This window comes from Ambystoma mexicanum, chromosome 11, assembly GCF_040938575.1.
Source record: "Ambystoma mexicanum isolate Mex_15411 chromosome 11, UKY_AmexF1_1, whole genome shotgun sequence".
NCBI classification, from domain to species: domain Eukaryota; kingdom Metazoa; phylum Chordata; class Amphibia; order Caudata; family Ambystomatidae; genus Ambystoma; species Ambystoma mexicanum.
In genome coordinates, this window is record NC_090934.1 from 901,910,388 (window position 1) to 901,924,374 (window position 13,987).

Sequence of the window (13,987 nt, forward strand, 5' to 3'; positions counted from 1 at the left end):
TTTGGATTTTCCCCCTTCATGTGCATTAACCATCTCAAGGGTTGGTGGCCTGTCTGAATAATGAAAGCAGAACCATACAAGTATGGCATAAGCATCTTCAGAGACCACAAAATGGCAAAACATTCACGTTCAATAGTTGCCCACCTTGTCTCACAGTCCTTCAGTTTCCTACTGATGAAGCAGTTAGGGTGTTCCCTGCCTTCCTCCTCATGTTGAATCAAAACTGTGCCTATCCCTGTGTTAGAAGCATCTGTTTGTACAATGAAGGATTGGTTGTAGTCAGGAGCTCTCAAGATTGGGGCTTGACAAAGGGCTTTCTTCAGTCCTTCAAAAGCCTTGGTGCACTCCTCATTCCACTGGACCTTCTTGGGGAATTTGTGTGAGGAGATCACATTCAAGGGAGAAGCTATGGGCCCATAATTCTCTATGAAGTTCCTGTAAGACCCACTGAGACATAGGAAGGCTCTCACTTGGGTCTGAGTAGTAGGGATGGCCCAGTCTTGTACAACTTGTGCCATGCTAGGCAATGGTCTCTTTTCACCTTCTCCTACCTCATGTTCAAGATAGACCACTTTACTCTAACCAATTTGACATTTACTAGCCTTTATGGTCAGAATGGCCTGTTCCAGAGCCTGCAAAACATATCCTAGGTGGTGAAGATGCTCTTCCCAAGTGGGGCTGAACACTGCAATGTCATCCAAGTATGGCTTGCAGAAGTCCTCTAACCCATTCAGAACTTGAGTCACCATCCTCTGATATGTAGCAGGTGCATTTGTGAGTCTAAATGGCATAACCTTAAACTGTTAGAGGCCTCCTGGGGTGGAAAATGCAGTTTTCTCCTTGGAATGGTCTGTCAGAGCTATTTGCCAATAGCCTGAGGTCAAGTCATATGTACTGAGGAACTTGGCTGAGCCTAGTTTGTCCACCAGCTCATCTGTCCTGGGTAAAGGATGGGCATCAGTTGTGGTGACTGCACTAAGTTATCAACTACTAACACTGCACAAACCAGTCTTTCCAAATACTACTTCTTTTACAGCTCTGCGCCATTATGGGATTCAGAAATCTATGTAAAAAATTGCCTGCTAGGACATGGAGTGTATCCGCAAGAAAAAGTGCCGGTAAGGGTGCATGCAGAATTACTGTATGCAGTATTTCCACCAATCCCCAATGAAGTCCAATGGGATTCCATGAAGGGAATAACCACAAACTAATCATGTGAAAATACTGGGGTTACAGAGGCTAATGCAATTCAGGTTTGGCAGGATTAGCACTGCTAATACTGATTAACTGGTAATGAGGGCTTGTTAAATTGCGAATCGATGCATCATACCTGAAAAGGCCTTTGTTCCCTCCTACTCACGTTAATTTCCATCCTATTTCCTAATTTCTATTGGTTTATCTCCTCAAAATGGGTGCAGCTTCTCAGGTGCATGCCATGGTCTGAATCCTCCCCAAGCTGTGTGTATTTTCTTAATCGGGGTAGGGTGAGACCTTTAGTGTGGTCCTGAATCACATTTCTGATTCATTCTGTGGAGACAGTGCTCACGCTGTTGATGAAAACAACAATCAAATAGGCATTGCTTCCATTTTCTAGGAGTGCACAGGTGACATTTCAAACTCGGTGAGCTCAAATTGCCATAGATTAAAAACCAACAAGACAAAGAAAGTGTTAATTGGGGGCTGTGGTGAGGTTTATTGCCACCAAACATGAAATAATGCTCGAGAACTGTGGAGTTGCGAACCTTGAGGTGTGTTTTGATAGAGACATTTTTAAAGCCACAAGATAGAGCTATTGCCCTTTCTGTTTTTGTCCATCTTAAAATGATTTTTAAAAGTTTTCATTTATTCTTGAAGAATGTTGATGGTGACAGCTAACATTTCCTCATGCAGATGATGGTAAAGGCTTTTTTATGGAGGTTTCCCATGTGTTTCCTGCAGCAGCTGCTGGATTGTAATTTGGAGCCAACCACAGAGCTCATGCCAACTTCATGCTCTGCTGTTTGCTATTGTTACCTATGGGTCAATGAGTAATGCATTTGCATGGCGCATGGCATCGTCTATGATGTAGACCTTACTTTTCTCATCCTAGTGGTAGAAATCAAGACTCTTGGGTCTCTCCTTCACCAAAGCCTGAATGAGGGACAGGTGTTACTCTATTTTGGCCCCTTAGATATAAATATGTCACCCCCCTCCAATCTCTAGGCATTCTGCAATATCACTTCAGCTTCTAGAATCAATCTCTATGGGCCTCATTACGACTGAGGCGGAACGGGTTAACGGGCTCCGCTAAAGGAGGCGGGCCCGTTAAACCCGTTCCGCCTCATTACAAGATCCGCTTGCGGGACCCGGTAAGTAACACCTGGTCAAACCAGGCGTCCTTACCGGGTCCCGCGACGAGGGGAAGAGGGAGCAAACAACGGGCCGCTCGTAATCGGCACGTTGTTTGCACCCTCTCCCATTAAACTCTGAAAGGGTCATATATGGACCTCCTTGACCAGGCATGTGACAGCAGATGGAGACTTTGAGACCTTTCAGAACATAAGGGCTCAGGGATATGATGTCTGTGAAGCTCCCAGGGATGTGAGTTGTTGGTCCGTGACCTCTGAGCTCCAAGGGAAGATGATAAATCATGACTTTGTAGTGCCTCATCCCTTCCCCATGCATGCCATGCAATTGCTCTGCAAGTCAACTGACTAACCGACTAATGTTAGTAAAGGGAGATATTTAGCAAACACTGGAAAAGTGCTTCTCCTGTGAAAATGATTAGTACATTTGCCCCCGTGACATACATCCTTGGTCTCTGGAATACAGCTCCAAGTCTAGTTGGCCTAATGAAAAAAAGCTTTGTGGCCTCTGCTTCAGGATATAACAAAATTTCCAATACTGAGGGAGTGGGGAGCACTAACCTATATCTATTTCGACACCACGGACGCTAATGGTTGATTTCTCATGGTCTAGCACTATATTTGAAACACTCAAGGATTTCAAGTGATTTATTCTAGAAGTCCATTTGCCTGTTTATGTCTTACTAGCATATAACCTCCGCCTGTTGATGTCTTCTTCAAATAGTTCATACATTTTTCGAAATGTCAAATGGATCATTAACACCCTTTCATTATATTGTTTTCAAGATTTTACCAACTCTACCTACTAGCTCTGTAATGTGTTGTAGTTTTTCTATTTGGAAATGTAATTCAGTTTTCTTACCTTATATTTTTAATGAGATATTTTGGTTGATTTTGTATTTATAGAATTCCACAAAAGTGTGTCAGAGAAACTATCGTAATTATAGTTCCTATGTATTTAATGCTGTCAAGGGGACACTCTTTCAGATAATGTGTTCTATGTATCCTTGAGTTTAGCTGTAGGTGTTTCTGCCCAAAAGCTTTATTGATCAAGAGGATGGCAGTGATCAAAGACTTTGCTTCTTATTTACTCCACAGTGTGTGTCACATAATTTATTTTTGCGTTTCACAATGCACTTCAATGTATTAATCCTTACACTCTTCTTCCTTCGTTATGCAGTTCACAGCGGTGCTCTTTGTGACCAGGGTGATTGCTTATGGTCTCCGTGGTACAACATCTACACCCCAAGCAGAACATCAGATGATGGAGACTTTGAGACCTTTCAGAACATAAGGGCTCGGGGATTTGATGTTTGTGAAGCTCCCAGGGATGTGAGTTGTCGGTCCGTGAAGTTCGCCTACATCCCATTTGCAAAACTGCCCAACAATGCAACTTGCAGTGTGACTGAAGGACTCAAATGCTACAACAGAGACAACACACCCAATGGGTGTCTGGACTACCAAATTAGAGTACTCTGCTGTCTGTGTCAACGAGGTGGATCACCCCCTGCTTTACCAGCTAGAGTCACGACTCCCCCCACCTTATTAGCAGCGCTGCCCGACTCAACTATTAAGACGCAAACTGGACAGCCAAAGACTGCTCATACAAGCTCCACCTCCAGTGTACCAGGTAAATATTGTCTTTAAATGCACAAACGCATTGCATGCTATTCACAAAATTAACATTTGAATTAGGGACAATATTTACAAACATGGTGAGATGATGTTTACTAATAATACAGATAAGATTTCCCCTGCTTAAGTGATAGCTAGTGATACCATGAATAGATTTGATAAGAAGTCTTGACTGGTGTAAGCGATGACAGGCTACATTAAAGTTAGTTTGATCCTTCCTTCTCTTTTGCATACATCAGTGTCTATCAAATTAAACACCATGGCATTTGGCTTGTAAATTCCGAGATAAATGTGAAATCCAGTCAGAATATATGGGACTGTACATGTTACCGAAAGCTAATGGTAGGTAGCTACATGAGTGAAGCATTTGTCTCTGGCACAAGGGCAGCCTAACTTTCTCAAGGTCAAATGTTGCAGCAGGGCCCACTTAGCCTTTCATGCATTCAGAGGGTCATTAACAAGTACCATTAAAAGTAGGGTAATAATTTCACCTGTTGTTGCAGTGATAAGAAGCTGGAAGAGTCACACAACATTATTATTAAAAGCTACCCCACAATCCAATGTGGTTGGCCCCATCTTTTCTACATGCTGTGTGCATGTCTGGGTGGCCAGAGCATTCACTGTATCCAAGTACCGTCTAGAACCAACAGTAATCTACACAGCCACCAAAGCACTGATCAGCTCCTGTTAACCCTTCTTGTAGTTTTGAAGTGGCCATTGCTGCATATTATTAACAGCAAACAGGTTATGCTCATTGCAACACTTGGTCATGTACTTTTTTCTATTATCACCTGTTGACGCACCAGGTTGTGGGGTAACTTGGTCAAAATGATCTTAAACAGTTAATTTTGTGATCTCACCCTAAATAGAATACTCAAGCTTTGACATTATTCTCTCTGGACCAGGTACTGCGATGATATAACTCATGTTTTATCGACTTTAGTAGTCCTGAGGGCAGTGGTCATGATGACAATCATCTTTAAGGTGTCCAGGTTTCCCTGCCTTTGGCATCCCTTACCACCCCTTCCAGTCTATCACTGAGAATAAACTATCGATGCATGCAGATTATGATTAAAGATACAGGTTGTGTTTCCATTTCATTCAGGTTTATTTCCAGTTGGAAATAAGTTTTTCACAGTCATGTCCATCATATATTTGTGGTTTAATAAGGTAAAGAATATTATTATGCTTGTTACTAGATGTTGTAGCTCTTGAGTATATTTGTAAAGCATTCCTAATCTTGTTTTTCCTTTTTATTGTAGCTCAGAAAATGTCACTCTGCAATCAGAGTGCCTGTGAGTGGTCCCCTTGGTACAACGTCTACACCCCAAGCAGACGGTCTGACGATGGCGATTTTGAGACCTTTGAGAACATAAGGGTTCAAGGATATGGTATCTGTGAGTCTCCCAGAGATGTGAGCTGCAGGTCTGTGAGGTTCTCCTTCATCCCATTCCCCCAACTCCCCAATCATGCAACATGCAGTCTCACAGAAGGACTCAAGTGTTACAACAGCGACAATACTCCTGATGGGTGTCTGGATTATCAGATTAAAGTGTTGTGCTGCTCATGTCAGTCTTCATCCACTTCTCCCACCAGAGCCATGTCTATCACCACCATAACAACAATGGCAATGCCAAAATCAACCATCAAGCTACAAACTAGCCAGTTTTCAATGGCTCACACACCAACTTCCAGCATCCTTTCTACAGGTAAACATTTTGTTTGATTCACCTTACACTAAGGAATGGGGGTACATGTGATAAGCTTGAGTAGGGGAGGCATCCTCTCAATCTGCTCGATAGGTCAGGGCACCCCTTTGTAAGAAAGAACACAGCATGATAACCTGTTCTGTGGGAATGTACCCAATTAGAATCACCAGCCACATGTTTTAGCTCACTGTACCTTTCACAAATATCAGTCTTTGTCCCGCCCACTTGAGCAGTCCAGCACCGAAATGCTAGAAATGCAACAAAATTAGCAACAGCACTGGGAGCTCAGGGAGGCACAGCTCCACCTAACTGATGAGGCCCAACCAGGCCAAAACACGTGCCTGAGTTTGTTGTTCGTACTCTTGTTCAAAGGAGGATTGCCATAGCATTTCGGTGCTGGACTGCTCAAGTCAGCGGGACAAAGACTGATATGCAAATGGGTATTCGTCCTTTGAGAAAGGTACAGTGAGCTAAAACATGTGGCTGCGGACTCTGAGTGGGTACATTCCCACAGAACAGGTTATCATGCCGTGTTCTTTCTTGCAGAGGGGTGGTCTGAACTCTTGTTTTTGGTTTTTGATAAGGTTGAGTAGTGATAATATGAATCTGATAAGATTACCAAGATGTGGAGATGGTTGATTGATTGGAGGCTACATGAATGATGCCCTGCCACCCGCCCCAAACTATTGTCCTAAAATATTGCATAACCTTCACAGCACCTATTGATTCTGCAAAAATCATGGTTTGCCATTAAAGCCTGCAGGTATAAGCAGTTCAAAAGTATATTGCAACATTCACATAACTACATTCCAAAAGGCTGCTAACAGTACTTTTCCTGCCAAGTTGGCCAGCCTAAGGCCTAGCAGTTCGGGCTGGGCTGCTACCTTCGGTGGCGGCAGCTGCTGACTGATATGCACATGGCTGGTCCCCTTTTGCAATGGCGCAGACGGGCTAAAAAACGGTGGTGTGGAAGGTTGCCCCGAGCAATTGCCAGTGGTTTAGATTCATTCGAAACCTTCCACCCATCACTTTTGTGGTCAGTTTGTTTCTCCTTGTGAGAGAGGGTATGCCCAGACGTGGGTCCCTTGCTTGCTGCGCCACAGGGAACCAGGCTGCACCTCACTGAGGAGGTCCAACAAGGCCGAAACATGTCTGGGGTTGTTTGGTTTTCTGTGCAGAGGGGACCTGGCCTAGCAGTTCGGGCTGGGCTGCTACCTTCGGTGGCGGCAGTTGCTGACTGATTTGCACATGGCTGGTCCCCTTTTGCAATGGCGCAGACGGGCTAAAAAACGGTGGTGTGGAAGGTTGCCCAGAGCAATTGCCAGTGGTTTAGATTCATTCGAAACCTTCCACCCATCACTTTTGTGGTCAGCCTAAGTCATGCCCATCGAGAGCACCTAGCGCTACTGTACATGTCATTGCAACCAAGAGCCCAATAAACATGTTATTGAATGAATAAGGTGATGGGATTATACACACTGAGCCCAAATACAAGAATGTGAATCCAGAGTTCTTCCTCATTTAACTTTCACCTCCTCCCAACCATGCCTGCTAGATGACTCAAAGCCAGACACTCAATGATTCCTCCGACTTCAAAATGTATACAACGGTCCGACAGCACTCATTAACATTCAGGTGTTCTGATCATACCTAAAAAATACACCACAAATATTATTACACTTTTGCACTTACACAAGTATAATACGGTTGGCTCTGAAATGTTACATGTCAAATACGTAATGATATTGTAGAATATAAAACTGCTCTCTAACTCCCAGGCTAGCCAGTATCTTCTGCACATGCCACTCTGTACAGTAACATACATGCAAAAACAAGCATTTATTTACTCAGCGGGCACCCAGAGCACGAACATCTTGACACTTCACATCTGCACTCCACCCTCTAGCACCAGTTTCCGAAAAATGCCTCCAAACATATGTGTTTCCCCACACCTAATACGGCCTCCCACCTCCCCTGCTATTGCCTGTCTATCTTAATTTCACTATTTTATCCTGAATTAATTTTGCAACTTTTGTTTCACCTCTCACCTTTTGCACATTCTAAGGATCTCCAAGACCTCCCATGGGTCGGGACAGTGCTGGGCAAAAGTTCAAATAATAATAATAATAATAACTTATTATTGAGAGTCACGGTGAAGATCAGCATTTGGCTGTAAAGCATTCTGGGTCCGTGGTTGTCTCTTATCATCCCACTCAATCGGCCACCAAGGAAACTATACATATAAATTTGTGTTGATTGAAGATTACTGTTTGCTTCATGCTTGTAATTTTCAGACAGATGATTATAATTAGTCAGGTAGGCTAATATCTTTTGTTTGCTAATTGTATTATGCTTGCTATTGTGATAAGCCCCTGTCCATAATGGGTTTATGTTTTAAATAAAATCTGGAAAAAATATGACCATTCTTTTTAATGCAGTTCCGAAGACCCCACCTTGCGATATGAGTGACTGTGTGTGGTCCCCATGGTACAACGTCTACAGACCAAGGAGAAGCTCTGATGATGGAGACTTTGAGACTTTCGAGAACATAAGGGCTTGGGGATATGCTGTGTGTGAGGCTCCCAGTGATGTCAGCTGCAGGTCTGTGAGGTTCTCCTACATTCCATTCCCACAACTGCCCAACACTGCAACATGCAGTGTCACCTACGGACTCAAGTGCTACAACAGAGACAATGAACCCAACGGGTGTCTGGATTATGAGATTAGAGTGCTGTGCTGCCCATGTCAGCAGGGAGGATTAACCTCCACTACATCTGCTACAGCAACTTCTCCCATCACCATTCCAACAGCGCTGCCAAAATCAACCATTACCATCCAAACCAGCCCAAGACTGACTGCTCGAACAACAACCTCCACCACCACTGTCCCAGGTAAATACTGTCTTTTATGCATATATATGTAGCAAAACATACAGAAAACTGACACTTGGAAGTAGGGTTAATATTTGTTTCCATGTCCCAGCAATACTTACAGATAATGCTCCTATGGTTTTAACTCTCGATAGAGCAAAGTAAGTATACTAAGAACAAGAAGAGGTAGTGAGCAGGTCATGGCTTTTGACTGTAGGATGCACATATGACAGCATATCTTCTGATTGGCGTTAACATAACCAGGCTACTGAAGCATGTATGTGTTAGGTACGTTTTTTTGAAGTCCAATTGGTATTGGGCTCTACAAGAGCTATCCCTTGGTTTTTGGGCTCCAACGTCTAATATAGGTACTACCCAAGTGGCAGAGCACCCAGGCTTATCTTAGGAAGCGGAATGTGAGCTGTAAACCAGTACACAAAAATCAGAACATACATACACCCAAAGAAACACTCACACACTTGTAGTTATATCAAAAATAGTGAAATAAACTATATATATATATATATATATATATATATATATATATATATATATATATATATATATATATATATATGTATATATATATATAGAGATTATTTCACTATTTTTGATATATATAAATGCTAAAACATATCCTAGGTGTATCCTATATATATACATATATATATGCTATATATTACATGGCCACGGTAGTGGCCATGTAGTTATGGTTAAGTTGCTGTTTCCATAGGAAGAGCACTTTTTGGGTGGCTTATAACTTCGCTCTCCCTGGACAGATCCTCACCAAACTTTGCAAAAAAGGTAGTTGGGTCACTCTGAATTTTTTTTGCAAAGTTTGGTGAGGATTCGTCCAGGGGGGGCAAAGTTATAGGGGGGGTCCCAAAACTTTTTTTTTTCCCATAGACATAATGGGAAAAAACTTTGCTCACGCCTACAGCCCAAACCGCTGGACGGATTTACATCAAATTAGTGGCAGGAGCGGCGGCTTTGTCCCGAAAGCGTGCTTTGCTTTATTTGGTGTAAATCCGTCCAGTAGTTTTTAAAAAAATGACAAAAATGTAAGTGAAAAAGAATTAGTGATATCTGTGTTCGCTTCGCGGACACACTTCCCTGTTTGTTCCGGGCCAGCAGCTTGCGTGATGTCCGCGGACATCTGACGTGCTCTCTCATTGGATGCGTGGAAGCGTGCAGTGCGTCTGGCTTCAGAGACGCCCGCCATCTTTGTTCCTCGCATGAGAGGCTTTGTATCCCGCCTGCACAGTAAGTCCCCCACCCCCGCTCATGCCCGTGTCTGTCTCCTGTTCCTCCCACCCCCCGCTCATGTCCGTGTGTCTTTCTCCCTTACGCCCACCCCCCCGCTCATGACCCGCTCGTGCCCCGCTCGTCTCTCCCAACCGCCCACCCCCGCTCTTGCCCCGTGTGTCTCTCCCCACCCGCCGCCCGCTCATGTCCGTGTGTCTCTCCCCACCCGCCGCCCGCTCATGTCCGTATGTCTCTCCCCACCCGCCGCCCACCCCCCGCTCATGTCCGTGTGTCTCTCCCCACCTGCCGCCCACCCCCCGCTCATGTCCGTATGTCTCTCACCACCTGCCGCCCACCCCCCGCTCATGTCCGTGTGTCTCTCCCCCTCCCGTCCACCCCCGCTCATGCCCCGTGTGTCTCTCCCCCTCCCACCCACCCCCGCTCATGCCCCGTGTGTCTCTCCCCCACCCGCCCACCCCCCGCTCATGCCCCGTGTGTCTCTCTCTCCTTCCCCCCACCCCCCACTCATGCCTCGTGTGTCTCTCTCCCTCCCCCCACCCATGCCCCGTGTGTCTCTCAACCGCTCATGCCCCGAGCATCTCTCCCCTTCCCCCACCCCCCACTCATGCTTTGTGTGTCTGTCTCCCTCCCCCCCACCCCCGCTCTTGCCCCGTGTGTCTGTCGAACCTCCCCCCACCCCTGCTCTTGCCCCGTGTGTCTGTCTCCCTCCACCCACCCCCGCTCTTGCCCCGTGTGTCTGTCCCCCTCCCCCCCCACCCCGCTCTTGCCCCGTGTGTCTTTCCCCCTCCCGCCCACCCCCGCTCTTGCCCCGTGTGTCTTTCCCCCTCCCGCCCACCCCCGCTCTTGCCCCGTGTGTCTTTCCCCTCCCGCCCACCCCCCGCTCATGCCCCGTTTCTCTTTGCCCCTACCCCCACCCCCGCTCTTGCCCCATGTCTCTTTCCCCCTCCCGCCCACCCCCGCTCTTGCCCTGTGTCTCTTTCCCCCTCCCGCCCACCCCTGCTCTTGCCCCGTGTTTCTTTCCCCCTCCCGCCCACCCCTGCTCTTGCCCCGTGTCTCTTTCCCCCTCCCGCCCACCCCCGCTCTTGCCCCGTGTCTATTTCCCCCTCCCGCCCACCCCCGCTCTTGCCCCGTGTCTCTTTCCCCCTCCCGCCCACCCCCGCTTTTGCCCTGTGTCTCTTTCCCCCTCCCGCCCACCCCTGCTCTTGCCCCGTGTCTTTTGCCCACCCCCGCTCTTGCCCCGTGTCTTTCAGCCTCCCGCCCACCCCCGCTCTTGCCCCGTGTCTTTCACCCTCCCGCCCACCCCCGCTCTTGCCCCTTGTCTTTCTCCCTCCCGCCCACCCCCGCTCTTGCCCTGTGTCTTTCTCCCTCCCGCCCACCCCCGCTCTTGCCCCGTGTCTTTCACCCTCCAGCCCACCCCCGCTCTTGCCCCTTGTGTCTTTCACCCTCCCGTCCACCCCCGCTCTTGCCCCTTGTGTCTTTCACCCTCCCGCCCACCCCCGCTCTTGCCCCTTGTGTCTTTCACCCTCCCGCCCACCCCCGCTCTTGCCCCTTGTGTCTTTCACCCTCCCGCTCATGCCCCTTGTGTCTTTCACCCTCCCGCCCACCCCCGCTCTTGCCCCTTGTGTCTTTCACCCTCCCGCCCACCCCCCGCTCATGCCCCGTGTTTGTCTCCTGTTCTCCCCACCCCCTGCTCATGCCCCGTGTCTTTTTCCTGTTCCTCCCACCCCCCGCTCTTGCCCCTTGTGTCTTTCACCCTCCCGCCCACCCCCGCTCTTGCCCCTTGTGTCTTTCACCCTCCCGCTCATGCCCCTTGTGTCTTTCACCCTCCCGCCCACCCCCGCTCTTGCCCCTTGTGTCTTTCACCCTCCCGCCCACCCCCCGCTCATGCCCCGTGTTTGTCTCCTGTTCTCCCCACCCCCTGCTCATGCCCCGTGTCTTTTTCCTGTTCCTCCCACCCCCGCTCTTGCCCCTTGTGTCTTTCACCCTCCCGCTAGATGCCCCGCGTGTCTCTCTCCCTCCCGCCCACCCCCCGCTCATGCCCCGTGTTTGTCTCCTGTTCTCCCCACCCCCTGCTCATGCCCCGTGTCTTTTTCCTGTTCCTCCCACCCCCCGCTCATGCCCCGTGCCTGTTGCCCCCCACCGCCCCGCTCATGCCCCGTGTCTGTTTTCCCCACCCCCCGCTCATGCCCGTGTGTTGTTCCCCCACCCCCGCTCATGCCCCATGTCTGTCTCCTGTTCCCCCCACCCCTCGCTCATGCCCCGTGTCTGTCTCCTGTTGCCCCCCGCTCATGCCCCGTGTCTCTCCTGTTGCCCCCCACCCCCCGCTCATGTCCCGTGTCTGTCTCCTGTTGCCCCCCACCCCCCGCTCATGCCCCGTGTCTGTCTCCTGTTGCCCCTCACCCCCCGCTCATGCCCCGTGTCTGTCTCCTGTTGCCCCCCATTCCCCCGCTCCTGCCCCGTGTCTGTCTCCTGTTGCCCTCCACCCCCCGCTCCTGCCCCGTGTCTGTCTCTGTTGTTCCCCCCACCCCCCGCTCATGCCCCGTGTCTGTCTCCTGTTCCCCCCACCCCCTGCTCATGCTCGGTGTCTCTCTCCTGTTGCCCCCCACCCCCCGCTCATGCCCCGTGTCTGTCTCCTGTTCCCCCCACCCCCGCTCATGCCCCGTGTCTCTCTCCTGTTGCCCCCCACCCCCTGCTCATGCCCCGTGTCTGTCTCCTGTACCCCCCACCCCCGCTCATGCTCGTGTCTGTCTCCTGTACCCCCCACCCCACCGCTCATGCCCCATGTCTGCCTCCTGTTGCCCCCCTGCTCATGCCCCGTGTCTGTCTCCTGTACCCTCCCACCCCCCGCTCATGCCCCGTGTCTGTCTCCTGTACCCCCCACCCCCCCGCTCATGCCCCATGTCTGTCTCCTGTACCCCCCACCCCCCGCTCATGCCCCGTGTCCGTCTCCTGTACCCCCCACCCCCCCGCTCATGCCCCATGTCTGTCTCCTGTTCCCCCCAACCCCCGCTCATGCCCCGTGTCTCTCTCCTGTTGCCCCCCACCCCCTGCTCATGCCCCGTGTCTGTCTCCTGTGCCCCCCACCCCCCGCTCATGCTCGTGTCTGTCTCCTGTACCCCCCCACCCCCCTGCTCATGCCCCATGTCTGTCTCCTGTTGCCCCCCCTGCTCATGCCCAGTGTCTGTCTCCTGTTCCCCCCACCCGCTCATGTCCCGTGTCTCTCTCCTGTTGCCCCCCACCCCCCGCTCATGCCCCGTGTCTGTCTCCTGTACCCCCCACCCATGCCCTGTGTCTCTCTTCTGTTGCCCCCCACCCCCTGCTCATGCCCCGTGTCTGTCTCCTGTACCCCCCACCCCCCGCTCATGCCCCATGTCTCTCTCCTGTTGCCCCCCACTACCCTGCTCATGCCCCGTGTCTGTCTTCTGTACCCCCCACCCCCCGCTCATGCCCCGTGTCTGTCTCCTGTTCCCCCCACCGCCCGCTCATGCCCCGTGTCTGTCTCCTGTTCCCCACACCCCCCGCTCTTGCCCCGTGTCTTTCCCCCTCCCGCCCACCCCCGCTCTTGCCCTGTCTCTTTCCCCCTCCTGCCCACCCCCGCTCTTGCCCCGTGTCTCTTTCCCCCTCCCGCCCACCCCCGCTCTTGCCCCGTGTCTCTTTCCCCCTCCCGCCCACCCCCGCTCTTGCCCCGTGTCTCTTTCCCCCTCCCGCCCACCCCCGCTCTTGCCCCGTGTCTCTTTCCCCCTCCCGCCCACCCCGCTCTTGCCCCATGTCTTTCCCCCTCCCGCCCACCCCCGCTCTTGCCCCGTGTCTTTCACCCTCCCGCCCACCCCCGCTCTTGCCCCGTGTCTTTCCCCCTCCCGCCCACCCCCGCTCTTGCCCCGTGTCTTTCCCCCTCCCGCCCACCCCCGCTCTTGCACCCGTGTCTTCCCCCTTCCCGCCCACCCGCGCTCTTGCCCCGTGTCTTCCCCCTTCTCGCCCACCCCCGCTCTTGCCCCCTGTCTAATCCGCCTCCCGCCCACCCCCGCTCTTGCCCCTTGTGTCTCTCCCCCTCCCGCCCACCCCCGCTCATGCCCCGTGTGTCTCTCTCCCTCCCGCCCACCGCTCATGCCCCGTGTGTCTCTCTCCCTCCCACCCACCCCGCCCACCCCCGTGTGTCTCTCTC

At 50.7% G+C, this 13,987-nt stretch overlaps 1 protein-coding gene across 1 annotated transcript in view; it reads left to right on the forward strand.

The window, feature by feature from the left end:
* The window catches only part of LOC138505065 (streptococcal hemagglutinin-like), a 125,276-nt gene that overhangs the window by 33,167 nt on the left and 78,122 nt on the right, over positions 1-13,987 (forward strand). Inside the window, exons 5-7 of the mRNA XM_069625389.1 lie at positions 3,526-3,975; positions 5,243-5,377; positions 8,128-8,580. Of these exons, the coding sequence (XP_069481490.1) occupies positions 3,526-3,975; positions 5,243-5,377; positions 8,128-8,580 (1,038 nt within the window). The remainder of the gene's footprint in view (positions 1-3,525; positions 3,976-5,242; positions 5,378-8,127; positions 8,581-13,987) is intronic.